This window comes from Podarcis raffonei, chromosome 8 (genome assembly GCF_027172205.1).
Source record: "Podarcis raffonei isolate rPodRaf1 chromosome 8, rPodRaf1.pri, whole genome shotgun sequence".
Taxonomy (NCBI): domain Eukaryota; kingdom Metazoa; phylum Chordata; class Lepidosauria; order Squamata; family Lacertidae; genus Podarcis; species Podarcis raffonei.
Genome location: NC_070609.1, coordinates 83,781,387 through 83,807,571, shown reverse-complemented (window position 1 = coordinate 83,807,571; position 26,185 = coordinate 83,781,387). Strand labels below are relative to the sequence as shown.

Below are 26,185 nucleotides of genomic sequence, written 5' to 3'. Positions count from 1 at the left end.
TGTATGACAGACCGGTATTATTATTAGCCCCATATTGTAGATGGGAAGACTGAGGCTCAACTAAGGCCTCCTAGTGAGTTTGCAGCAAAGGTGCCTGGCAAACTGGGGACCTTCCAGTTTATAGTTCAGTCTCTTGGCTCTTTTTATTTAGATGGTGTTTTGCATTGCAGTTGATTCAGGGCTTGCCCACATTTGAGCATCATTTGCCTGTTCATCAATGCCTTGAAATTAGATAGCAGCCCACAGGACGCGGGTGGCGCTGTGTGTTAAACCACAGAGCCTAGGACTTGCCTATCAGAAGGTCGGCAGTTTGAATCCCCACAACGGGGTGAGCTCCCGTTGCTCGGTCCCTGCTCCTGCCCACCTAGCAGTTTGAAAGCACATCAAAGTGCAAGTAGATAAATAGGTACCATTCCGGCGGGAAGGTAAACGGCGTTTCTGTGCGCTGCTCTGGTTCGCCAGAAGCAGCTTAGTCATGCTGGCCACATGACCCGGAAGCTGTACGCTGGCTCCCTCGGCCAATAAATCGAGATGAGTGCCGCAACCCCAGAGTTGTCCGCGACTGGACCCAACGGTCAGGGGTCCTTTTACCTTTACCTTTTACTGCAGCCCACACCTGCACATGATTGCATTTGTGTATGGGGACCAACTTCTGTCTTTTCCTGTTCATACCAGGAGGCAGTCCTCTTTTTGCGGGGGGCGGGGGGCGGTCACTGCTTTCTAATCTGTCGATTCTATTGCACCCATAAAACACCAGCAGGGAATGCACTTTGTTTTCACAAAATGTGCAAAGACACCCAGCCAGGTAATTGTAAATGTGCTTGTGCAGCAGTGTGTGAGGGGAAGGGCCATATCTCAGGGTGTATGTCTTGCAAGCAGAACGTCCCAGGTCCAATCCCCCTCCAGGGAGGACACTGGGGCTTCCAGCCACTGGTATTCAGAAGCGTTGCTGCTTCTGACGAAGTAGAAATTAGTCTCCATCAGTCATGGTTAGTAGTCGCTGGCAGAGCATCCTCTGGCACAGAGCATGCTGGTTTATTGCAGATGCATGAAGGGCAAAACTGTCAAGGTTCGGCTCCACGGTCCTGCTTTCAATCTTGAGGATTCACACTAGGAAAGATTCCCTGCGCATTCTCTGGGATTAGGGGTTAAATCCTAGTTTTGGTGCTGAGCCATGGGTCAGATCAAGATCGGTCCGTAAACCTCAACGCAATGAGAAATCGGGAATCGGGTAATCTGGTGAGGAGCGCCCACCCCGCGGAACGCCCGCGCCCCAGCCAATCAGAAGCTGCCCGCTCACAATCGGATTCCGCATTGTGCGCGGAACTCTCCGCGGGACGCGTTCTAGTAAGCGAGGCGCTTCTGCTGCAAGCGGAGGGGGAGGCGGGCGAAAGCAGGGGACGCGGACGCTGGCCTCATTTTCTGCCCTTTGGATGATGAGCATTTTCCCTTTCGTTGGCCGGCCTCTCTGAAAGGAAGGTAGAGGAGTCCGCCGTCGCGCAAGTTGCGCGGCGGTTAGAAGAAGACGCTTGCGAGATCCTGTCCCGCAGAAGAAGGGAGGCAGCGCTGCGGCTGGTGCCCGGAGGAAAGTGAGGCTTCTACTTAGCCCAGGCTCCGTTATTTCCCTTCCTTCTCCCCCTCTGGCTTGTCCAAATAATTGTTGTCAATCACATCTGAGCCCTCTTTCCCCATCAAGCCTCTCCTAATTTTCCCCCTATTTATGTGATCGATATCCAGGCTTCTTTCCAAAGCAGCATAGCTAAGGTCCCTGCCCCTTTACAGTTTCTATGCTGCAAAAAAAGCAGGCGGGAGGGTGGAACCAAGGGGTCAGTGCAGTTGAAATGAGAGACGCATATTTTTATTTTTATTATTATTATTATTATTAATAATAATAATAATAATTTACAGGTATTGCATTTACTGTATATCCCACTTTTTTCTTCCAGGAGCTCAAGGTGTCATACATGGTTCTTCCCCCTCCTCATTTTTTTTAATTAAAAAAATAAATTCATTAGTTTGATTTTTCAGATTAAAGTTTTACAATCACATATCCATCTGCTGGACTTACCTCCTCCCCTTTGGGGGGTCCTATTCTTAATCATTTCCTCCTGCATCTTTTATGATAATCCAAATCTTTTACATCTCCCTTATGTCCAAAATTCACCATTAAACTACAAGTGTTATTCCAACCCTGCTAACGATTATTTATTTATTTATTTCTATACCGCTTTGTATTTTTAATAAAAAATCTCAAAGCGGTTTACAGCATATTAAACCTCTTCATTAGGGCTGGTGAGTCTGGGCTTCGCCCCCTAGGCCCAGGTGGATTTTAGATGTTTACAATGGTTTTTAGACTAAATTAGAAATTTTCCCCATCCCTAATTAAAATTTAGGTCTTCCTGGTTTCTGGTTCTTCCAGTCATTTTAGCCCTTTTCAGGATAGTCCATCCACTTCATCTGCCATTCTTCTCACACTCCTCATTTAATCCCCACATCCTAGGTTAGGCCGGGAGGCAGCGACTGACACCCCCCCCCCGATCATCAAGTGAGCTTCATTTGAACCCTGGTTTCTCCCAGGTCCTAGCCCAACACTCTAACCACTGCACCACACTGGCATGAGACTCCAACGGTGCTTGGAAGTGTGTGGGCAGTACCTGATGTAAAGGTAAAGGGTAAAGGGACCCCTGACCGTTAGGTCCAGTCGTGGCCAACTCTGGGGTTGCGGCCCTCATCTCGCTTTACTGGCCGAGGGAGCCGGCGTACAGCTTCTGGGTCATGTGGCCAGCATGACTAAGCCGCTTCTGGCGAACCAGAGCAGCGCACGGAAACGCCGTTTACCTTCCTGCTGGAGCGGTACCTATTTATCTATTTGCACTTTGACGTGCTTTCGAACTGCTAGGTTGGCAGGAGCAGGGACTGAGCAACGGGAGCTCAGCCTGTCGCCGGGATTCGAACCGCCAACCTTCTGATTGGCAAGTCCTAGGCTCTGTGGTTTAACCCACAACGCCACCCAAGTTCAGGTGTAAATAGACTAAATGACACACACACCTCACCTGCTCCCAAATTCTGGGCTTGGCAAACGTTAGTCAACCTTGCAACTCCTTCATTCCAAGACCTAACGAAATGTCTAGACTGACCCGCTTGGAATGGGTCGGTTTCCATAGAAATGGCAAGAAGAAGGTTTGTGCCCCCACCAGTACGTGCTCTCTTGTCATTTCTATAGAAACCCAAGTCCTGAATGGGTTGGACAAAGCTGAGCCATCTGTTGCACCCCCTCATTATAGAAGGAGAACAAGCTCTGTGATGCCATCAGGAAAATGTTCTCCCATTAAGCTGGGAGTGCCATCTGGGGTGATTTCGCCTTAAGGGAAGCAGAGGAAAGGGGGCGAGGACCAAATTTGCCAGTACGATGGAGCAATTGCTGGTGGGGTCTCGCTTCTGAATGTACATTTGCTGTTCTTTTCAGGGCACAGGTTCAAGAAACATATTACCTTCGTTTTGCTTGACGGAGGCGACTGACATCAACAGGAGAGAGAATGAAGGCATCGACTAAAATGGCGACTGGAACTACCTTGGTAACTCAGACTGCTCTGGAATGACTCTTGAAGACATCTTGTGTTTAATTACACGGCACATTTATTGATGGGCCCAGGTTGTCACCAACATCTTACACTATATTGAAAAGATGACATTGGTACCAGTGGTTTTTTTTCTCTTTTACTGAGGCCGTTTCCACATGTGGGTTTCATTTTGTTTTTACTCATAATTGCTGGTCGGGGCTGTGGTTACATGCCTGACACACAATTTCAGATCAGGCAACTTCAGGTTCCAACTCTTAAATGGATTGGTTGCTGTGGGATGCAGGGCCTTTTTTCTCGTAGCCCCAGAGCTCTGAAACTCTTTTCCAAAGGATGTCAGCTGGTCTCCCTCTCTGACAGCAGAAAAAGATGGTTTTGTTTCCTCCCCCCTGAGTTCTCCACTGGTATCTCCACTGTTGCTGCTGCTGTTTTAAAACTGCCCAAATATGAAGATGCTTTCTTTCTCTGCTGGGATTTTGGAAGCTGGGGCCAGGGGGCCAGACGCTTGTGGGATTCCCAGTAGGGTAGGGCACCTGCTATGCTTCAGCCCCATCAAATGGCTTTTGTTGGTGGGAGATATATAGGAATCATCATCATCATCATAATTTATTATTTATACCCAACCCATCTGGCTGGGCTTCCCCAGCCACTCTGGGTGGCTTCCAATAAAACACTAAAATACAATAACCTATTAAACATTCAAAGCTTCCCTAAACAGGGCTGCCTTTAGATGTCTTCTAAAAGTTTGGTAGTTATTTTTCTCTTTGACATCTGGTTGGAGGGCGTTCCACAGGGCGGGTGCCACTACCAAGAAGGCCCTCTGCCTGGTTCCCTGTAACTTGGCTTCTCACAGCAAGGGAACCGCCAGAAGGCCCTCAGCGCTGGACCTCAGTGTCTGGGCAGAACGATGGAGGTGGAGATGCTCCTTCTGGTATACTGGACCGAGGCCATTTAGGGCTTCAAAGGTCAGCACCAACACTTTGAATTGTGCTCAGAAACATACTGGGAGCCAATGTAGGTCTTTCAAGACCGGTGTTCTGTGGTCTCGGCGGCCGCTCCCAGTCACCAGTCTAGCTGCCGCATTCTGGATTAGTTGTAGTTTCTGGGTCACCTTCAAAGGTAGCCCCACATAGAGCGCATTGCAGTAGTCCAAGCGAGAGATAACCAGAGCATGCACCACTCTGGCGAGACAGTCTGTGGGCAGGTGGGGTCTCAGCCTGCGTACCAGATGGAGCTGATGAACAGCTGCCCTGGACACAGAGTTGACCTGCACCTCCATGGACAGGGAGGTTTGAGCCTTTTGAGCTTAAAACAGACCCCACTCCCCTCTCTTTTCCCCTTCTGATCCGCCCCGATCCACAGCGCCGGAAACAATCCCGCTCCAGGAGCGAGAACTCTGACTACACGGAGAAGGAGAAAGAGATGATGGCCGAGATAGAGCTGAGGAAGCTGCAGCAACAGTTCCGGATCATGGTGGAGAATAGGAAGTCTTTTGGCATCAAGACTCAACGGCAGTTGTTCCAGCAGGAGTAAGTGGGGCAGAGTTTTGCGAGGGGGCGGCCACATGAAGGGACGGCCACAGGGACCAGAGGTGGGGAAGCTCAGGCCCAGGGGCCAAATGCGGACCCCAGGTCTCCCTGTTTGGCCCTCGGAACTATCCCCAGGAGTATAGCCCTTGCTTTTCAAAGGCGAAGGTGCCAAATCCGTGGTTTTTTTTGCCCCAATCCCCACCTGTCATGGCTCCCATCTGATGAAGGACATGGAATTACATGACGGTTTCTGCCAGAAGCTTTAATGACCACTGTGGATACGCTATTGACAAAAAAAGAAAATAAAAAATCTCTCCTATAGAAAAACTATGGAAACATTAGGTAAAGGTAAAGGGACCCCTGACCATTAGGTCCAGTCATGACAGACTCTGGGGTTGCAGTGCTCATCTCGCTTTACTGGCTGAGGGAGCCGGCATGCAGCTTCCGGGTCATGTGGCCAGCATGACTAAGCCGCTTCTGGTGAACCAGAGCAGTGCACGGAAACACCGTTTACCTTCCCAACGGAGAGGTACCTATTTATCTACTTGCACTTTGAGGTGCTTTCAAACTGCTAGGTTGGCAGGAGCAGGGACCGAGCAACGGGAGCTCACCCTGTTGCGGGGATTCGAACCACCAACCTTCTGATCGGCAAGTCCCAGGCTCTGTGGTTTAACCCACAGTGCCACCTGCGTCCCGCTACGGAAACATTAAGACATTTTAAAAATATCCTAAAGAAAAAGCAATCTCAGCACAGTGGCGGCTCCTTTTCCCAACAACTCCTTGGGAACTCGCCTCCCTCTTTCCCATAGTGCACATTCTTTAACCACCATTCTGCACCTGTTCTGTTTGGGGCTGAAGGAAGGTCTGTGGTACATATTGCCATGTTGACTTAGATCAATATCACCAGCCCCAGACCCCTTTTCCGGACCAGACCCCCTCTTTCCGATGCCCACTGGCATTAAGACAATAGCCTCCCACTATGAGTTGGTTCCAGCGTCCAGTATTGGAGGCGCACTGTACATGGCGGCTCTGCTTTCGTTCCTGATGGCCATTGGCTGCCACTTTTTACGGATCCACCCCATCTCCTTTTAAAGCCATGTAGGTGAACTCCACCCCCCTTGCACCTGTGTCCCGTTGTGCGGAGAAGTATTACCAAACGCACGGCTCAGTTGTGGGCCTCCATTGGTGCATCTGTGCAGTGTTTGATGTGAGGATGCACGCTCTTAACCTCTTTCCCTCCTCTGCCGCAGGAGGCAAATCCACGCCTTGAAACAAGAGCACGGCGAGATCGATTTACTTTTGAGCCTCACCAAGTCGCCTCGGAACCTTTTCATCGACGACCGCAACTGCATGGAGCTTAAATTCCTTTTGCAGACCAAGGACGAATACGACGCCCTCATCAGAGCCACCAAGGCCTTGATCTCAGAACTGGATGACAAGGTGCATGGTGGGAAATGTCCAGAGGGGTGTGAGGTCTGGTCCAGTCGTGACCGACTCTGGGGTTGCAGTGCTCATTTCGCTTTATTGGCCGAGGGAGCCGGCGTACAGCTTCCAGGTCATGTGGCCAGCATGACTAAGCCACTTCTGGCAAACCAGAGCAGCGCACGGAAACGCCGTTTACCTTCCCACCGGAGTGGTACCTATTTATCTACTTGCACTTTGACATGCCAGAAGCGGTTTACAGAGCCAGAGTCGGTCACGACTGGACCTAATGGTCAGGGGTCCCTTTACCTTAAATTGAATTTAGAACAGTAAGAAAAGAGAATAAGATAGTGAATAGTTGGAAATAATTTTAGATTAAGAATGATATTGGAGAGCTGTTATATGCAGATAGAATGAAATTCAGAAGGGAGGGATCTGAGGAAGTCAATTAACAATGTAAGAGAAATTGGGTTTTTAAGGGATATGTGTTTAAGATTCCATCTTTTTTGTTTTTCTTGTTTAGTACTGTATTGTGTTTTCTTTTGTGTGTTTTCTTTTCTTTTTTCTAAGTTATATTTATTATACATAACTGTGGATTTTTTTTTTGAAAAAATAAAAACAGATCGGAACAGCAGCAGCAACATTTGATGTGTCTGTATAGACTTGTCTAAACAGAAATGCTGGGGGGGGAGGCACCAAAAAGTGGGTGTCTATGGGGTGAAGCGACCTCGTGGGTAAACTGGTGCCCGAGCTATTCATATAAAGGTCTTCATGGATCTCTTTTGTTTCAGATCATAGAACTGGAGAACAAGATTAAGAAACAGAAAATGCTTGTCATCAAAATGAGGCAGGAGTATGATGGCAGGTGGTTGCAGAAGCAGATCCAGCTCTTGGACAACCGACTCCACCACGTGAGCTGTGCCCCCCCCCCGCCTTTGCTGGTCCAGCCCCCCCCCCCTGAGTCCCACACCTTCTGCCTCTGCTGAGAACCAGAGTCTGCCTCCTCGGGGAGGTGGCAATGAAATAATCTCACCCCCCGCAAAAAACAAACATTATAAACCCAGTTAAAAGCAGCGGGAACTGTTTATATTCTGCTCCCAAGCTTCAGGGGAGCATTCTGCAACACATACACACTGTGCTGGTCCTGTGGGTTACCCGAGAGGCGAGGTCCAAGTCCGGTCCGTGGTCAAAGGTGCAATGTGGAGGCAGTCCATAGTAGCTGAAGCTGGGTGCAGGGCAGGGAGTCGGGTGAAGGAACAGGCTTGCAAGCAGGGAGCCAGGGCGGGTCAGGAGCTCTGGCAGAAAAGCAGGACAGGGTTCAGGCAGGAACTAGCAACCAACAATGTTGCTCCCGGCTTTTATCTGCCCCGAGGCATAGGGCAGCCCCGATCCTCTGGTGACTCGCCTCTCCTGGCCTGGCGGCGAGCACTCCTCCTGCGGGAACTTAGGTCCCTCTGCCTCTCTGCCCTGAGCCTCTGCAGCTCAGGAGAGGCTGGAGGGTTACTGGACCCAGAGGCAACCTCAGCGTCCTCTGATGGGGCTGAGAGTGGAGCACTTGCAGGCAATGGGTCCTCCATCACCTCAGGAGCCAGAGCAGATTCAGCTGATGCCTGCACCTGAGGATCCAGCACAGGTGAGAACCCTTCAGGCTCAAGCCCCAGCCCTGGCTCAGCTGGTTCTGGAGGCGGGGAATCCTGTGCAGGCTGGGATCCCTCAGGTTCAGCATCCAAGTCTGAATCCCAGGCCATCACACACACACACACACACACACACGAGGGAAGGACCAGCAGTCTTGCAGGGACCCCAGGATTTGTAGAAGGACCCATTTATTTATTTTTTGCGGGCGGGGGGAATCCCAAGGAGGAGAAAATGTTGCACAATATCCCCAGAAGATCTCAGTGGCACAGGATGCTGAGAGTGGAGAGAAAAACTGGGTGGGAGGGATGGGGGACCTCAGACCCAGGGGCCAAATGTGGCCCTCCAAGGTCCTCTCTGGCCCTCATGTCTCTCCCCAAGCCACATTCCCTCTCTGTGGGTCACAACTCTCGCTACCTCTGCTTCACATCTTCCTGGGATGTGCCCTCGAATTCCAGCCAAAGTAAACATATTAAAAAACAACACCCAATCTAAAATCATGACTATTCCTCGAGACGGCACAGACTTATGCCGAGGTGGTTCAGCACCTCTTTGCAGGAAGAAGGTTTTGCAGTTTAGGACAGTAATAATAATAATAATAATTTATTATTTATACCCCACCCATCTGGCTGGGTTTCCCCAGCCACTCTGGGCGGCTTCCAACAAAACACTAAAATACAATAACCTATTAAACATTCAAAGCTTCCATAAAAAGGGCTGCCTTTAGATGTATTCTAAAAGTTTGGTAGTTATTTTTCTCTTTGACATCTGGTGGGAGGGCGTTCCACTGGGCGGGTGCCACTACCGAGAAGGCCCTCTGCCTGGTTCCCTGTAACTTGGCTTCTCGCAACGAGGGAACCACCAGAAGGCCCTCAGTGCTGGACCTCAGTGTCTGGGCAGAACGATAGAGGTGGAGACGCTCCTTCAGGTATACAGGACCAAGGCCGTTAAGGGCTTTAAAGGTCAGCACCAACACTTTGAATTGTGCTCGGAAACTGGGAGCCAATGTAGGTCTTTCAAGACCAGTGTTATGTGGTCTCGGCGGCCGCTCCCAGTCACCAGTCTAGCTGCCGCATTCTGGATTAGTTGTAGTTTCCGGGTCACCTTCAAAGGTAGCCCCACATAGAGCGCATTGCAGTAGTCCAAGCGAGAGATAACCAGAGCATGTGCCACTCTGGTGAGACAGTCTGCAGGCAGGTAGGGTCTCAGCCTGCGTACCAGATGGAGCTGATAAACAGCTGCCCTGGACACAGAATTGACCTGCACCTCCATGGACAGCTGTGAGTCCAAAATGACTCCCAGGCTGCGTATCTAGTCCTTCAGAGGCACAGTTACCCCATTCAGGACCAGGGAGTCCTCCATACCCACCCGCCCCCTGTCCCCCCAAAACAGTACTTCTGTCTTGTCAGGATTCAACCCCTTCCTTATTTTGCTCTTTCCAGCTCACGGTTTATTTTGACACCATCCTGATCACCAATGCCAAACTCCGCGAGGAGATAGAAAACCTCCAGTGCCGGAAGTCTGTCTTCGATACCATCTACTCCCGGCTTCACAAAGAGCTAGAGCAGCAGAGGAAGACAATGGACTTGTCTATTGAGCAATCGACGCAAGCCTATGAGCAAAGGTGAGAGCAGCCAGTCCCAGGTTCAAATCCCGCCAGATTCAAATCCTGGGATCCGCCCCGACCCCCACCCGAAACCCCGTAGAGATGCTACCAGTCGTTGTTGTTGTTTAGTCGATTAGTCGTGTCCAACTCTTCGTGACCCCCTGGACCAGAGCACGCCAGGCCCTCCTGTCTTCCACTGCCTCCCGCAGTTTGATCAAACTCATGTTGGTAGCTTCCAGAACACTGTCCACCCATCTCGTCCTCTGTCGTCCCCTTCTCCTTGTGCCCTCCATCTTTCCCAACATCAGGGTCTTTTCCAGGGAGTCTTCTCTTCTCATGAGGTGGCCAGAGTATTGCAGCCTCAGCTTCAGGATCTGTCCTTCCAGTGAGCGCTCAGGGCTGATTTCCTTCAGAATGGATAGGTCTGATCTTCTTGCAGTCCATGGGACTCTCAAGAGTCTCCTCCAGCACCAGAATTCAAAAACCAGTCAATGTAGACAACACTGAACCAGATGGGTCAGTAGCATAGCTGTCAACTTACAGATTTGAAAATAAGGGACCAACAGCTTCGAAAATAAGGGATCAGCAGCCAAAAGAAGGGATCAACAATTACTTTGATAAAATACATATTTTGTTGCATGCAAATGGCTTTAGATACCTATTAGGTCCATAAATTACCATATAGCATATATTCAAGACAAAAAAACAGCAACAATTTGTTGTTGACAAAGGACATCTGGACATAGAAAGGGCCCCATTACCTTCAGTAGCTTATTTAAGGGACATCTATCAATAAGGGACAGCAGCGGGACATGGCGCTGGGATAAGGGACTGTCCCGCCAAATAAGGGACGCTTGACAGCTATGGTCAGTAGTGTGACTGTAAAAGGCAGCATCCCTGTGTTCCTGTCCTATTTCTGAACATGCATTTTCCTGCATTGCTGGGGGTTGGACTAGATGACCTTTGGGGACGCCTTCCAACTCTGATTCCATGATTTCCCCATCACCACCACTTCTTCCCGCTTCTAGGGTGGAGGCTCTTGCCAGGATCTCTGCAATGAAGGAGCGGCGCTGCAAGGACATCGCGCAGTTCAACATTGAGTTTCGGGAGCTGGAGCGGATCTACAACCATGAGACCAAGCTGAAGGCTTTCATGCTCAGCAAGTTGGTTGACCGCTCAGAATTTGAGGAGCAGGCCAAAAAGGAAGAAGGTAGGGTTAGGGTTAAGGGTTAAGGGTTAAGGGTTAAGGGTTAAGGGTTAAGGCTTAAGGGTTAAGGGTTAAGTGTTTAGGGTTTAGGGATTAGGGTTTGGGTTTGGGTTTGGGTTTGGGTTTGGGTTGGGGTTGGGGTTGGGTTAGGGTTAAGGGTTAAGGGTTAAGGGTTAGGGTTTGGGTTTGGGTTTGGGTTGGGGTTGGGGTTGGGGTTGGGGTTGGGTTAGGGTTAGGGTTAGGGTTAGGGTTAAGGGTTAAGGGTTAAGGGTTTAGGGTTAGGGTTAAGGGTTAAGGGTTAAGGGTTAAGGGTTAAGGGTTAAGGGTTAAGGGTTTAGGTTTAGGGTTAGGGTTAAGGGTTTAGGGTTAGGGTTAGGGTTGGGGTTGGGGTTGGGTTAGGGTTAGGGTTAGGGTTGAGTTAGGGTTGGGGTTGGGGTTGGGGTTGGGGTTGGGGTTGGGGTTGGGTTAGGGTTGGGTTGGGTTGGGGTTGGGTTAGGGTTGGGTTAGGGTTAGGGTTGGGGTTGGGGTTGGGGTTGGGGTTGGGTTAGGGTTGGGGTTGGGGTTGGGTTAGGGTTGGGGTTGGGGTTAGGGGTTAGGGGTTGGGGGTTAGGGGCTAGGGGCTAGGGGCTAGGGGTTAGGGTTAGGGGTTGTTGTAAACAAAAATCTGCCCTTTCCTCCCCTTATGGGGTATCCAAGAGCCCATATGGACTCCTTACGTAGGTTCCCTATTGGTAGGAGAAAATAACAGAGGCCAACCAGAGAATATTGAGTAGCAAAGCAGCTAGTAAGCCTGATCTTTATTGATCTGTTGCAACAGGGTCCTCAGTCACTACAAGCAGGAGGGAGGAGGAACCCAGAACAATGGTGTGCAAGCCCTTCTAAAGACTTTTGAAATTGCCCACCCCGTAGCTCAAGACCACCCCAAAAAACATCATACATACATCACAGAAGGAGGCGGTCTACAACAGAAATCCTGTTTGCCAGGATACCTGTTAATGGTCACTGATTGCTTTACCTGGGCAGCCTGGCCATTCTTTTGTGATGGTTAATACTTTTAGTTCCTGAATCCAGGTCATGGGCTCACCTTACACAAATACGTCCTTCAGACAAGATTTGTAAGCAAAAAGACAAAGGGAAGGTTTTCCCCATTTCCTTCCTCCTTGCAGACAAATATATTGAGGTCGATTTGGGAGAGTCAAAATGGCTTCAGGATTGATCTCCTGTACTATTTCAGACACGTGGTTTATATACTTGTGTGTGTGTTTGCCTTGTACATTTATAAACATTTATTTTATATTTGGGACTTTAGAATTCTTACAACAATATGCTTTAAAGTTATGATTTAAAGGCTTGCTGAAGACACTCCTGTATTTATGAAAAGAATAGATTTAAAATTTCTGCTGTTAGGGTCTGCTTTGTATATTTTAGCCAGTTGCTCAGCCTTTGGGCCCCTGAATGTGTGAAGTAGAACACACTGGCTGCTGAAAGCGAGAGGACGGATCCTGTGGGCGGTATTCAGTCACGGTGCAGTCATGAAACTGGCTCTTATCCCGGCCTGTTTGGTTGCTTGACACCACAGCTTCCATGACTTTAAATTTCAGCTCTTTAATTGCTGCCTTTTAGTGGGTTGAGCAATTGATGATAATAATAATAAAATTTTATTTATATCCCGCCCTCCCCAGCCGAAGCTGGGCTCAGAGCAGCTAACAACAGTAAAATGATACAGCATTCTAAAATCAATTCATTATAAAATCAGTTCAAATCAAATTGATGGCAACCATTGGGCTAGAGTTCTGTGAAGAATTACCAAAGGAGGAGGTCAGGCTGTGCCTTGGCCAAAGGCCTGGTGGAACAGCTCTGTCTTGCAGGCCCTGCAGAAAGATGTCAAGTCCTGCAGGGCCCTAGTCTCTTGTGACAGAGCGTTCCACCAGATTGGAGCCACTGCTGAGAAAGCCCTGGCTCTGGTTGAGGCCAGCCTAACCTCCCTGTGGCCTGGGACCTCCAAGATGTTTTTGTTTGAAGACCGTAAGGTCCTCCGTGGGACATACCAGGAGAGGCGGTCCCGTAGGTACGAGGGTCCTAGGCCGTATAGGGCTTTAAAGGTTAAAACCAGCACCTAAAACCTGATCCTGGACTCCACCGGGAGCCAGTGCAGTTGGTATAGCACTGGGTGAATGTGATCCCGCAGTGATGTTTTTTCATGAGTGTTTTGAGTCCGTGGGAGCAAGTTAGCTGGCTTGATGCCCGAGTCTCCTGCAATTCTTGGGGTCCTGGATCCAACAAGGGTCAAAATCGAATGGAGAATTCCGCTGTTGAGTTCCCCAGGCAAAGGGCATAAGAACCACCTAAGTATGGTCCTTTGTATAAAGAAGGAAGTAGCTTTGTGCCGGAGGGCAAATGGGTGGGTCCCCTCCTTCACCTGGCTGGTGGTGAGAAAGACCAAGACAAAGAGTGTGTGTGATCTGAGCCCGAAAAGGCAGAAGCCAGAGAGTGAGAGCCATGCTTGATTTCTGTTTAAATCCAGGCCTGTGGCTATGGGAGAAGCAAGACCTTCTTGGGGTATTAATGCTATGAACCCCTCTATCTTAGGCTCAGGTTGTATATACGTGTAAATAAACCAAATATCTCCATAGTCTCTGCTGTCCCACATTCTGCAAGGAAACACTAACCTGTCAGGAATGAGCCAGCTCCCAGTGAAGGTTTGCAGCCAACTGCAGTAAGCAGCCAGGAACAGGGAGACTTAGATGTTAGGCAGGGGAGAGCCGGCAGCGGCAGACTGCTGCTTTTCCTGACCTTGATGGGTGAGCTGATAAGGCAGTAGCTGAGAGCAGGCTAGAACACAGCCAAAGCTCGTAGGAAGCACAAAAAGGCACGAAGAGTCTCAGAGGCAGCCTCTCAGACCAGGGAGAGGGTGGACCTGATCCACTCAGTCCAAAGAGTCGGTGAATGGGAGGGCTGCTAGACAGGAAGCAAAACAAGAGACGTGAAAGTCGTAAGTTCAATATCTTCTGTAGATCCCGGAAGGAATCTTCAGAAGGGTCATCTTGTGTAATGATGCCAGAGGTTTGTTAGAGCCATCCAGAGTTATTTTTTTATGTCTTGGCAATAAATCCTGCTTTTTAATTATCTATGCTTACTGTGTTATCAACCTGGGATCCTGGACTCCTGACAGAACCCTGGGTAAGTGCCTGGAACCCCCTGGAGCCTTGCACCTCAGAGACTGAGGTGGCAAGAGACAATTTTATGAACCCTCCCCCTTGAATCCCTTCTAGCTCTCAAGGCCAAGAAGCGAGCCAAGACCAAGGGGGAGAGCTTTGAGAGTTACGAGGTTGCCTACATGCGACTGCTGAAGCTGACGGAAAACGGGGACATTGACCTGCTGGTGGAGGATTTCATTGAGAAGGAGGAGAAGAACTTTGCCTACTTCAGCTACGTCACCGAATTGAACAATGACAATGAGAGGCTGCAGAAGAGGATCGAAGACGTCCAGGTCTTCTCTCTGCCCTCCCCCCCTTCCTACGCCCCTCACTTGTTCCTGGTCTTCTGGCCCTGGCTCCCCAGGCTGGGCTCTGGGCTGCTGATCCTGCAGCAAGTGGGCTGTGTAATAATATTATTATTATTTATATCCCGCCCTCCCTAGCCGAAGCCGGGCTCAGGGCGGCTAACAACAATAAAATAGTACAACATTCCAAAATCATTTCATTATAAAATTAATTCAACTCAAATTGATGGCAACCATTAGGCTAAAGTTCTGTGAATATTGCCAGAGGAGGAGGTCAGGCTGTGCCCTGACCAAAGGCCTGGTGGAACAGCTCTGTCTTGCAGGCCCTGCGGAAAGATGTCAAGTTCCGCAGGGCCCTAGTCTCTTGTGACAGAGCGTTCCACCAGATTGGGGCCACGGCCGAAAAAGCCCTGGCTCTGGTTGAGGCCAGCCTAACCTCTCTGTGGCCTGGGACCTTCAGGATGTTTTTGTTTGAAGACCGTAAGGTCCTCCGTGGGACATACCAGGAGAGGCGGTCCCGTAGGTAAGAGGGTCCTAGGCTGTGAAGGGCTTTAAAGGTTAAAACCAGCACCTTAAACCTGATCCTGTACCCCACCGGGAGCCAGTGCAGCTGGTGACTCCTGGATGGAAATAGCTTGGCCACAGCTGTCCATGCCCTGGTAACCACACAGTGCTGCAATGCCCTTGGCTTGGTATGGAGGCTGCAGCTGGCGCAGAACATGGCAGTCAAACGCCCACCAGCATGCAACACGTTGCTTGGGGGTCTGCCACTGGCTGCCAGTTTGCTACCAGGCCACAGTCAAGGTGCTGGTACTGCCATCTAAGGCCCTGCGCAGCTCAGAACCAGGTTGCTTAATAATAATAATAATAATAATAATAATAATAATAATAATAATAATAATAATAATTTATTATTTATACCCCGTCCATCTGGCTGAGTTTGTTAAAAACAATACAGCATTAAATATTAAAAACTTCCCTAAACAGGGCTGCCTTCAGATGTCTTTTAAAAAGAAGATAGCTACTTATTTCCTTCACATCTGAAGGGAGGGCGTTCCACAGGGCGGGTGCCACTACTGAGAAGGCCCTTTGACTGGTTCCCTGTAACTTGGCTTCTCGGGGTGAGGGAACCGCCAGAAGGCCCTCGGTGCTGGACCTCAGTGTCCGGGCTGAACGATGGGGGTGGAGACGCTCCTTCTGGACCGAGGCCGTTTAGGGCTTTCAAGGTCAGCACCAACACTTTGAATTGTGCTCGGAAACGTACTGGGAGCCAATGCAGATCTCTCAGGACCGGTGTTATGTGGTCCCAGCGGCCAATCCCAGTCACCATCCTTGTACAGTCATACCTCGGGTTACAGACGCTTCAGGTTGTTTTTTTCCGGACGCGCCAAAACCTGGAAGTACTGTAACAGGTTACTTCCGGGTTTTGGCGGTCGCGCATGCGCAGAAGTGCTAAATTGCGGTTTGCGCATGCGCAGAAGCGCCAAATCGCAACCTGCATGTGCGCAGACACGGCACTGCGGGTTGCGAATGTGCCTCCCGCATGGATCACGTTCGCAACCTGAGCATCCACTGTACCTCCCAGGAAGCAGTCAAGGACATTTTTCTTCTAACAGGTTTTCCCAGCTAGATAAGAGGGTCTACAAGTCTCTACTTGTTAGGGTTTTCGTTTTGCTTTAAGCCAGTCTTTCCCAGACTTGGGTCGCCAACTGTTTTCGGACTACAACTCCTATCATCCCTAGGAAGCAGGTCAGGGATGATGGGAGTTGTAGTCTTAAAAACACCTGGAGACCTAAATTTGGGAAACACTGTTTTAAACGTACTTTTTTGTGTGTTTTTAAGTGTTTTTAACTATTTTATGTGTAAATTGCCTTGAGATGGTGGCTTGGGAGGTGATTAAGAAATCAGTTGCAATAATAATAAAATAAAGAATGTGCGTGAGAGAAACATTTCAGGAGCTAAAATTGACTCATTGCTGCCACCATGTAGCCAATGAAGGGACTACAAGATGGCTAAACCTCTCTATCACCACCAGCTACTCTTTTGGTTGGGAGTTGGACCATAGCTGTCAACGTTTCCCTTTTTTAAAGAGAAATTCCCTTATTCCGATTAGGATTCCTCGCAAGAAAAGGGAAAAGTTGACAGCTATGAGTTGGACCAAACCACTTGATGTACGCTCTCAAAATGCTTTCACCAACACCCAGCCATGAATCCCGGAATGCGCACCAGATTCCTTCTAAAAAGGAGCCTGCAACATCGACAGCTACAGGAACAAAAACAGAATTCTCTGATTAATCCATCCATTAAAAGATTTTATCTTGTTATTTCCATTTGCTTATACATATTCATGCAAAGGATGAAAGGGAAAAAATAAAACAAATAAATAAAAACTATAAGCATGCAAAGGAGTAAAATATTTTACTCTCATTAATCACCAGCTATGCTATATTATCATTAATACCCATTAATTTCCATTAATGGACCTACAGTCTTTAATAATTATACAGCCTAGTGAGGGGGCACCAACTCTTTTGGGCCCCTGCGTGCATAAGTGGATATCTATTGGCGACAGACGGTTTCTTCTTTCAAGACTAGCATTGCACTCAGGTGGCACATAATTCCAACTTTTCTTTACCTAATAGTTTTCACATTTTATGTGATCTTTCAGATGAAGTGAGATCGAGGACTCAGCTATACAGCTGCAAATAAAACGTGTGTTGTAAGGTGCATTATACAAATGCGACACTAGATGGCGATAGTGAGCTGTTGCAAATTCAATATATTTCTCAAAACCTTTCTTTAAAAAAGCACTTTCACAATTTTTTAAATATGTGCCTAGATTCCACCCTACTTCTGGAAATCTAGTGCGGTTGGAGCGACACACATAGGATAAAGGGAGGAGCTACGTATGTTGCTCCACCCACTTTTGCCCCTGGCCCCGCCCACCAGCTGCATGTGGGCTCCCGGAAACTTACCAATGAGAAAATATGGCCCTCACAATTTTTGGGGGAAAGGTTCTGGACTCTCTGCCTGAGCCCCTTTGTGCCCTTCTGTGTTCTGTAGAATGAAATCAGCAAGCTGAAATCCGAGCACAAGAAGGAGGAAGACATCGCTCACGGCAACTTGAAAGAACTGGAGGTAAATGGCGCACATCTACATGTGGGGCTGACCTGGGGGGTCCTGTCGCTGTGGGGAAAGGCTGCAATGTTTGGGGCTTTCGAGTCCCATAGCTCAAAGGCAGCGTGTCAGCGTGTCCCGGGTTCAATGCCCAGTGGCATCTCCTGGGAGGGGTTGAGAGCTGCTGTCAGTGCAGACAGTGCCAGATTTACATATAAGCTAAACAAGCTATAGCTTAGGGCCCCACTCTCTTGGGGGCCTGGGGCGCGGGTGGCACTGTGGGTTAAACCACAGAACCTAGGACTTGCTGATCAGAAGGTCGGCAGTTCGAATCCCCACCACGGGGTGAGCTCCCGTTGCTCGGTCCCTGCTCCTGCCAACCTAGCAGTTCAAAAGCACGTCAAAGTGCAAGTAGTACCTTCCTCTGGTGGGAAGGTAAACAGCGTTTCCGTGCGCTGCTCTGGTTTGCCAGAAGCGGGTTAGTTATGCTGGCCACATGACCCGGAAGCTGTACGCCGGCTCCCTCAGCCAATAAAGCGAGATGAGCACCGCAACCCCAGAGTTGGCCACGACTGGACCTAGTGGTCAGGGGTCCCTTTACCTTTACCCCTGACCGTTAGGTCCAGTCACGGACAACTCTGGGGTTGCGCGCTCATCTCGCTCTATAGGCCGAGGGAGCCGGCGTTTGTCCGCAGACAGCTTCTGGGTCATGTGGCCAGCATGACTAAGCCGCTTCTGGAGAACCAGAGCAGCGCATGGAAACGCTGTTTACCTTCCCACCAGAGTGGTACCTATTTATCTACTTGCACTTGACGTGCTTTTGAACTGCTGGTTGGCAGGAGCAGCAACCGAACAACGGGAGCTCAACCTTAAAAGGGAACAGGCATGACTGTTGTGTGTCACATGCCTGTTTACTTCCAGCACAGTCTAGGAACTTCCGTTTGTATATAGCTTTTGTATTGCTGCTGTTTTGCTGGACACGAAGGGAAGCAGACATGTTTTTTCCTTTGCTCCTGCTGCTGAATAAAATGCTCCAATATACTGCTTACACATGGCTCTGTCCGCCTCTTCTGCTGTGAGAAGATTTACACATTCTGCTGATAGAGCGTGCACGGGTCTCTAAACGTATCTGAGGCTTGTGTCGCTGATTGATGCTGTTCCAAGGGAGGCTGGTGATCGTCCAGCTGCCGGCCAGTGGCTGGAGCCAGCTGGGGGCCTGCCTAATGCCCCTGTCTCCCTGGCAGTATCCCAATAGCTCTGATGTTATGTACTGAGTTGAATAGGATCTAAAAGGCAGCAGCCTGATTGGTCCTAGAACAATAGGGTCCAGAATGCAGCAGTCTGATTGGTCCACAGGAGCCACCCAATCCAGCTCCAGGTGGAAGTGAATCCGCAACCTGATTGGCCTACAGGTGAATCCCGGAATTAGCCGATCACGTGGGGCCCATTGTGTAAATAATGTATATAAAGCAGACATTCTGGGGGAACTTCCATTCCTCCTCACCGCTATGAGCTGAATAAAGAGCATGAAATCCACTCTCGACTCTGATTATATTTCACCTGACCACCTCTCCTTTGGCCCACAGGATAAGCTGCAGAAGACCACGGAAGCTGCCAACCTGTATGAGTACAAGCTGAAAGAGAACAGAAAGATCCTGGACCAGCTGAAGCAGGCGGTGGACTTCCTGTTCAAGAAAACTGGCTGCGATGCCACCAAGATCAGGAAGCACCTGGGCGAGACGGGGGAGATCACAGATCAGAACCTGATGCAGTATTTCAGTGAGTGACGGGGCCCTGTTGTTGTTGTGTTGTTGTTTAGTCGTTTAGTTGTGTCCGACTCTTCGTGACCCCCTGGACCAGAGCACGCCAGGCACTCCTGTCTTCCACTGTCTCCCACAGTTTGGTCAAACTCATGCTGGTAGCTTTGCGAACACTGTCCCACCATCTCGTCCTCTGTCGTCCCCTTCTCCTTGTGCCCTCCATCTTTCCCAACATCAGGGTCTTTTCCAGGGAGTCTTCTCTTCTCATGAGGTGAGTATTGGAGCCTCAGCTTCAGGATCTGTCCTTGCAGTGAGCACTCAGGGCTGATTTCCTTCAGAATGGATAGGTTTGATCTTCTTGCAGTCCATGGGACTCTCAAGAATCTCCTCCAGCACCATAATTCAAAAGCATCCATTCTTCGGCGATCAGCCTTCTTTATGGTCCAGCTCTCACTTCCATACATCACTACTGGGAAAACCAGAGCTTGAACTATACAGACCTTTGTTGGCAAGGTGATGTCTCTACTTTTTAAGATGCTGTCTAGGTTTGTCATTGCTTTTCTCCCAAGAAGCAGGCATCTTTTAATTTTGTGGCTGCTGTTACCATCTGCAGTGATCATGGAGCCCAAGAAAGTAAAATCTCTCACTGCCTCCATTTCTTCCCCTTCTATTTGCCAGGAAGTGATGGGCCCAGTGGCCATGATCTTTTTTTGATGTTGAGCTTCAGATCATATTTAGACCATATCCAGACCATATCCAGACGGCGCCCTAGACCAGGCCCATCTCTTGGGTTGCTTCTGCAATGGACCCAGATGCACACCAGACACCAAAATCATCACGGGGCTGGCAACACCTCTGCAGTGTTTCAGGCACAGGATCTTTCCCTGGAGATGCCACTAGGATTTGAATCTGGGACCATCTGCCTGCCACGGAGGCACTCTGCCCCTGAGCTATGGCCAGATCCCTGGAAATCTCCATTGGGCAAGAACGTTCCACGTTGCTGGAATCCATTGCCCAGAAGCTCCAGCAGGCAGCACGGCCCATTGCTAGAAATGATGGGAGTTTTAGTCTAGCAAGATGTTTGAAGCTATCTGCCTTGCTTGGGGAGCAAGGAGCTCTCTGCATGCTGTTTCTGGAGGTCCCAGGATGTTCTTGCAAGATCTTGCGGGGCTGTCAGGAACATCCCAGACCTTGTGCTCAGAGAGGGCCTTGCTTCCCAACTAAGGTGGAGAGCTTAAAAGGTTTTTATGGACCAGGAAAACCCATCCCAAAAAGAGTGTTTAAGCTCTCTGCCTTACTTGCATTTAATTTCTGGGATTTCAGCCCTTCAAGCAGCCTTCAACCATGTATGGTTAGAATGGCACAAGTTAAATGTGTGTTAAGTTAAATGCGTTACAGGTAGGTAGCCGTGTTGGTCTGCCGTAGTCGAAACAAAACAAAATAAATAAAATAAAATAATAAAAAAAATCCTTCCAGTAGCACCTTAGAGACCAACTGAGTTAGTTATTGGTATGAGCTTTTGTGTGCATGCAATGCATGTTAAGTAATCTTACAATTGCCACATTGGCCTCACTGTTTCTCCAAATTCGAACTGCGAAAAGTTAAAGTGCGGCTTATATTTATGACCTTACGGTATGCAGCCAGGAGCAGCGAGGAAGGGAGCAACTTATATTGGGGTATTTTTTATTTTTTCTTCCCCCCCATCAATTTTAAAGGTGCTGCTTGTATTCGGGTGCGGCTTATATTTGGGCCAATATGGTACAATCATAATAGTGGATGCATTGCAAGAAGCAATTGCAAGAAGCAATGCAGATCTGCTTGTGTTGCCTTTCAGCTTGATCTACTTTTCCCTGTGCACAGGCGCGGGCAAATGATTAGTGGGCAACTTAAGCTGCATTTTCTGTGAAGTCCCATTGTACAACACGGAGCTTGCATGCCATTCTCTTGAAGCAACTTGTGATTTTCAGTGCTCCTACATGCTTAGCTTTGGGAAAGACAGTGGTTAAAAAGACTCCCTTGCATGCAGATTCTGTAGCTCCAGGACACTGGCGACTGTGGGAACTATGGGATGTGATCCATGAGAGGCAGTCAAGTACAACATTCCTTGTAATGCTAGAGAAGACATGCGAGGGAATGTTTGGTCCAGCCAGTCAAAACTTCCTGTTCCTCCTGGCTGGAGCATCCTTCCTTTTGCATGTGATAGAAGGTGGGCGTGACCTTACCTGTCCAGGTAACAAAAGGACAAGTCACGCAGCACACCTCTTTCTCTTTGACTTCCTTCATCGTTTGACCAGCTTCTAGCTAGGACTGCTCTGATAGCTCTCAGCTAGCAGCAGCACTGGGATTATTCCCCCATATGGGGTAGATCCACATGTACATATTGGTAACTAAGTCTGCCTTCAGGAATCCAACTGTGAACTGATGTGAGTAAACTTCTTTTGTTGACTTTGAATAAGATTGCCATGTCTTTATTCTTTTAAGAGGGATTCAAGGGAACTTACCAGGAACGTACAATTTAATCTGAGACAGGTTGAATGGTATAATAGTGAGAGGCTCACACGAGCCTGCAACCAGTTATCTGCTGTGCATCTGAAAAGGGGGAATGTAACTCTGCTACATAAAGGAACTTGCTAGCGCAAGTTAGGAAGGATATTAATAAACAATATATCCTCTCCTTCCACTCTGAACATTCCCACAGAAACAGCAAGGGGTCTTTGACCCCTAGTGACCTCCAGCCAATACGGCACCGCTCCTGAAGTACACCACTTGTCTCCTCCCTGCAGGCATCCTGGAGAAGAAAAGCAACGACCTCTTGCTGATCGAATCTTTCCTGCGTTACAAGGAGCTGGAGGGGGAGCTGGATTCGGTCCCCATGCTGAACCCCTTTTTGGGCGGCTCCGCCTTCCTGAAGAAACTAGAGACCATTAAGATTGCGCCACCTTCTTTCAGCGTCGATCCCTTCGCAGAGACGCTGGAGCCCTGTAAGTAACTGTGGCTCTGATGCAGAGGACAGTGAGGCAAAATGTTTCTGGATGCTCTCAATATATGCAGCAGGCCTGCAGCCAGGGGTGAAACGAGGCTCTATTTCACCTGGGTCAAAGACCCAGTTTGGTACCAACACCATCCCACGCATTTGTGTACACACACACACACACACAGGCTGGTAACCCTCTGGAGGCTTCACCCGGGGCAAAAAACCTGGCTAGCTCCCCCATAGCTACGACTCTGCCTGCAGCTTACATGTGATTTACTTGCACAATTGCAGCTCTTCGGGGGGGGGGGACAAATAACAATAATAATAATTTTTTATTTATACCCCACCTGTCTGGCTGGGTTTATCCAGCCACTCTGAGTGGCTCCCAACAGAATATTAAAAATAAAATCAAACATTAAAAAATTCCCTAAACAGGGCATCCTTCAGATGTCTTCTAAAAGTCAGATAGTTGTTTATTTCCTTGACATTTGATGGGAGGGCGTTCCACAGGGTGGGCGCCGCTACCGAGAAGGCCCTCTGCCTGGTTCCCTGTAACCTCACTTCTTGCAGGGAGGGAACCGCCAGAAGGCCCTTGGCGCTGGACCTCAGTGTCCGGGCAGAACGATGGGGGTGGAGACTCTCCTTCAGGTATACTGGGCCGAGGCTGTTGAGGGCTTTAAAGGTCAGCAACAACACTTTGAATTGTGCTTGGAAAATGTACTGGGAGCCAATGTAGATCTTTCAGGACCGGTTTTATATGGTCTCGGTGGCCACTCCCAGTCACCAGTCTCACTGCTGCATTCTGGATTAGTTGCAATTTCTGGGTCACCTTCAAAGGTAGCCCCACATAGAGCACATTGCAGTAGGCCAAGCGGGAAGTAACCAGAGCATGCACACTCTGGGGAGACAGTCTGCAGGCAGGTATGGTCTCAGCCTGCGTACCAGATGGAGCTGGTAGACAGCTGCCCTGGATACAAAATTAACCTGCACCTCCATGGACAGCTGTGAGTCCAAAATGATTCCCAGGCTGTGCACCTGGTCCTTCAGGGGCACAGTTGCCCCATTCAGGACCAGGGAGTCTCCCACACCCGCCCCCTCCTGTCCCCCCAAAACAGTACTTCTATCTTGTCCAGATAGATGTCGCCGCCATCCATCCTCCAACCGGCTCCACTCACTCACACAGCCTTCACTGATTCTGATTTGAAAGAGAAGTAGAGCTGGGTATCATCCGCATAATGATGAACACCCAGCCCAGCCCCACTGATGAACTCTCCCAGTGGCTTCCTATAGATGTTAAAAAGCATGGGGGAGAGGACAGAACCCAGAGGCACCCCACAAGTGAGGGCCCAGGGATCTGAACACTCACCCTCCATCACCACTTTCTGGACACGGCCCAGGAGGAAGGAGCAGAACCACTGTATAACAGTGCCCCCAGCTTCCAGCTCCTCTAGATGGTCCGGAAGGATGTTATGGTTGATGGTATCAAAGGCCACTGAGAGATCCAGCAGAACTAGGAAACAGCTTTCACCTTCGTCCCTAGCCCCCTGGAGATCATTGGCTAGTGCAACCAAGCAAACAAATGCAGAGCTGGGTAGGGGAGAATGGACAGTGGGAAGAGGCCATCCAAGATCTCACGTGACCATCCCAGAACTCTGTGAGCAAGGAGGAGAGCTTAAAAAGCTCTTTCCTTGCGGGGGTTTCTCATCACTGAAAGAGTTTTCAAGCCCTCCACTTTGTTTACTAGGCTCTGGGAAGGCCCCACAATGCCTCTGGGCAGCTCGTGAGTCAACCCGCAGCCTTCCAGAAGCCTTGCATGGCCATCCCAGAGTGTGGTGAGGAAGGGATAGTCTCCATGGACAGGGAAAGATGCTCCTGAACACCAGAGCATCTCCTGCTGCCAGCTGGCCTCCGCTGCCACCAGTCCTGTTTAGCAAAGGGGGAACTGAAATGCAAGTGAGAGGTTGGCCAACCGGCAGATCATTTCCTGATCTTTCCCAAGGAAGACCCAAGTTTACGACGAGCTGAGCAAGGGGACGAGGGAGTCTTACTGGTCATCTGAAGCACGCTTGATCCTGGGCGGAGGGTGAGGAGGAGCAGGTGGCCAGGCTCAAATTCTGTTTTGTTGCAAGCTATAATTAAAAACCAAGCCTAATGTTGTGAATTCCACCTCTAAGCTGCAACCCCTTGAATTTCCCAACAGTGGAGGGTCCTCTGGACCACAGCACCCTGCGGGCCATGATCCTGGAGAACCTGGAGAGGGAGAAGATGAAATCGCTTAAAAACTCGGTGGAGAGAATGGAGGCCAGCCGAGAAAAGAAGAAGTATTCCACCATACCCTAAGAGGAGGCAGGCAGGCACCCCGGCCAGGAAGCCCAGGGATTCTCAGCCCAGTTCATAGACTATGTATGTGCGTATATATATATATATATTTATATTTTAAAAAATACAAAATGGGATGGAGTACCAAAATGGGCTCTCTTTTGTAAACATAAAAGGTTATTAATAAAGGACACAATTTGACTTTTGCATTTCTACAGTCTCTGCAATTTTCTAACCTTTGCAATGTTTTATTTTTACTATTGGGACGTGGGTGGCGCTGTGGGTTAAACCACAGAGCCTAGGGCTTGCTTATCAGAAGGTCAGCGGTTTGAATCCCCATGACAGGGTGAGCTCCTGTTGCTCGGTCCCTGCTCCTGCCAACCTAGCAGTTCGAAAGCACGTCAAAGTGCAAGTAGATAAATAGGTACCACTCCGGCGGGAAGGTAAATGGCATTTCCGTGTGCTGCTCTGGTTCGCCAGAAGCGGCTTAGTCATGCTGGCCACATGACCCGGAAGCTGTACGCCGGCTCCCTCGGCCAGTAAAGCGAGATGAGCGCCGCAACCCCAGAGTTGGCCATGACTGGACCTAATGGTCAGGGGTCCCTTTACCTTTACCTTTACTTTTACTATCAAATATTTCTCTCCATCTACTGGCTGAGTATGGTGGTGGGCATCTGTCTGCTTCTGTTTGCAGTATAGGGGCAGAGCCACACATGCACCCACACATTTCTTTAAACCTTTTTTTAAAAAAATCCTTTACCCAAAGTCTGCTTTGAGAGAGATGTGCTGCCGTACATTTGACTGAACTCAACCCCTGGAGAGGAGGGGGAGTTTTCCCCTCTAGAAATACGTGAATAGAGCTGTCCACCTTGACCTTGATGCGCCTGCAATGCATATTGATTTTTCTTTTTTCTTTTTAATGCTTGGCTTTTGCACAGCCAGGAGATTGGCTGGGTCCATTAGCCAGGGAAAACCCAGGGATCTATCCGAGCATCTCTTTATTTCTTCCAATGACATTAGTGAAGCTAGGAGGATCAGGATGGGGCTGGGCTAGCCAATGGGAAGATCCTGGCAGCACTCAGAGGGGAAATGTTATGTACTGAGTTAGATAGGATCCAAAATGCAGCAGTCTGATTGGTCCTAAAACAATAGGATTCAGAATGCAGCAGCCTGATTGGTCCTAAAACAATAGGGTCCAGAATGCAGCAGTTTGATTGCTCCACAGGAGCCACCCAATCCATCTCCAGGTGGAAGTGAATCTGCAACCTGATTGGCCTACAGGAGAATCCTGGAATTAACCAATCACATGGGTCCCATTGTGTAAATAATGTATATAAAGCAGACATTCTGGGGGAACTTCCATTCCTCACTAGTATGAGCTGAATAAAGAGCATGAAATCCACTCTCGATTCCGAGTATGAGTACCGTATTTTTTGCTCTATAAGACTCACCTTTTCCCTCCTAAAAAGTAAGGGGAAATGTGTGTGCGTCTTATGGAGTGAATGCAGGCTGCATAGCTATCACAGAAGCCAGAAC

General features: G+C 49.2%; 1 protein-coding gene across 1 annotated transcript; it reads left to right on the top strand.

Annotated features, from left to right (window-relative positions):
• The first annotated feature begins 3,482 nt into the window (after positions 1-3,482).
• LOC128419951 (coiled-coil domain-containing protein 63-like) lies at positions 3,483-24,850 on the top strand. Its single transcript, XM_053401267.1, has 11 exons — positions 3,483-3,575; positions 4,941-5,107; positions 6,358-6,547; positions 7,321-7,440; positions 9,607-9,788; positions 10,799-10,980; positions 14,250-14,467; positions 17,543-17,617; positions 19,183-19,375; positions 22,140-22,337; positions 24,531-24,850. Exons 1-11 carry the CDS (start codon positions 3,537-3,539, stop codon positions 24,668-24,670), a joined length of 1,704 nt encoding a protein of 567 aa, XP_053257242.1. The 5' UTR covers positions 3,483-3,536; the 3' UTR covers positions 24,671-24,850.
• Positions 24,851-26,185: the final 1,335 nt, after the last annotated feature.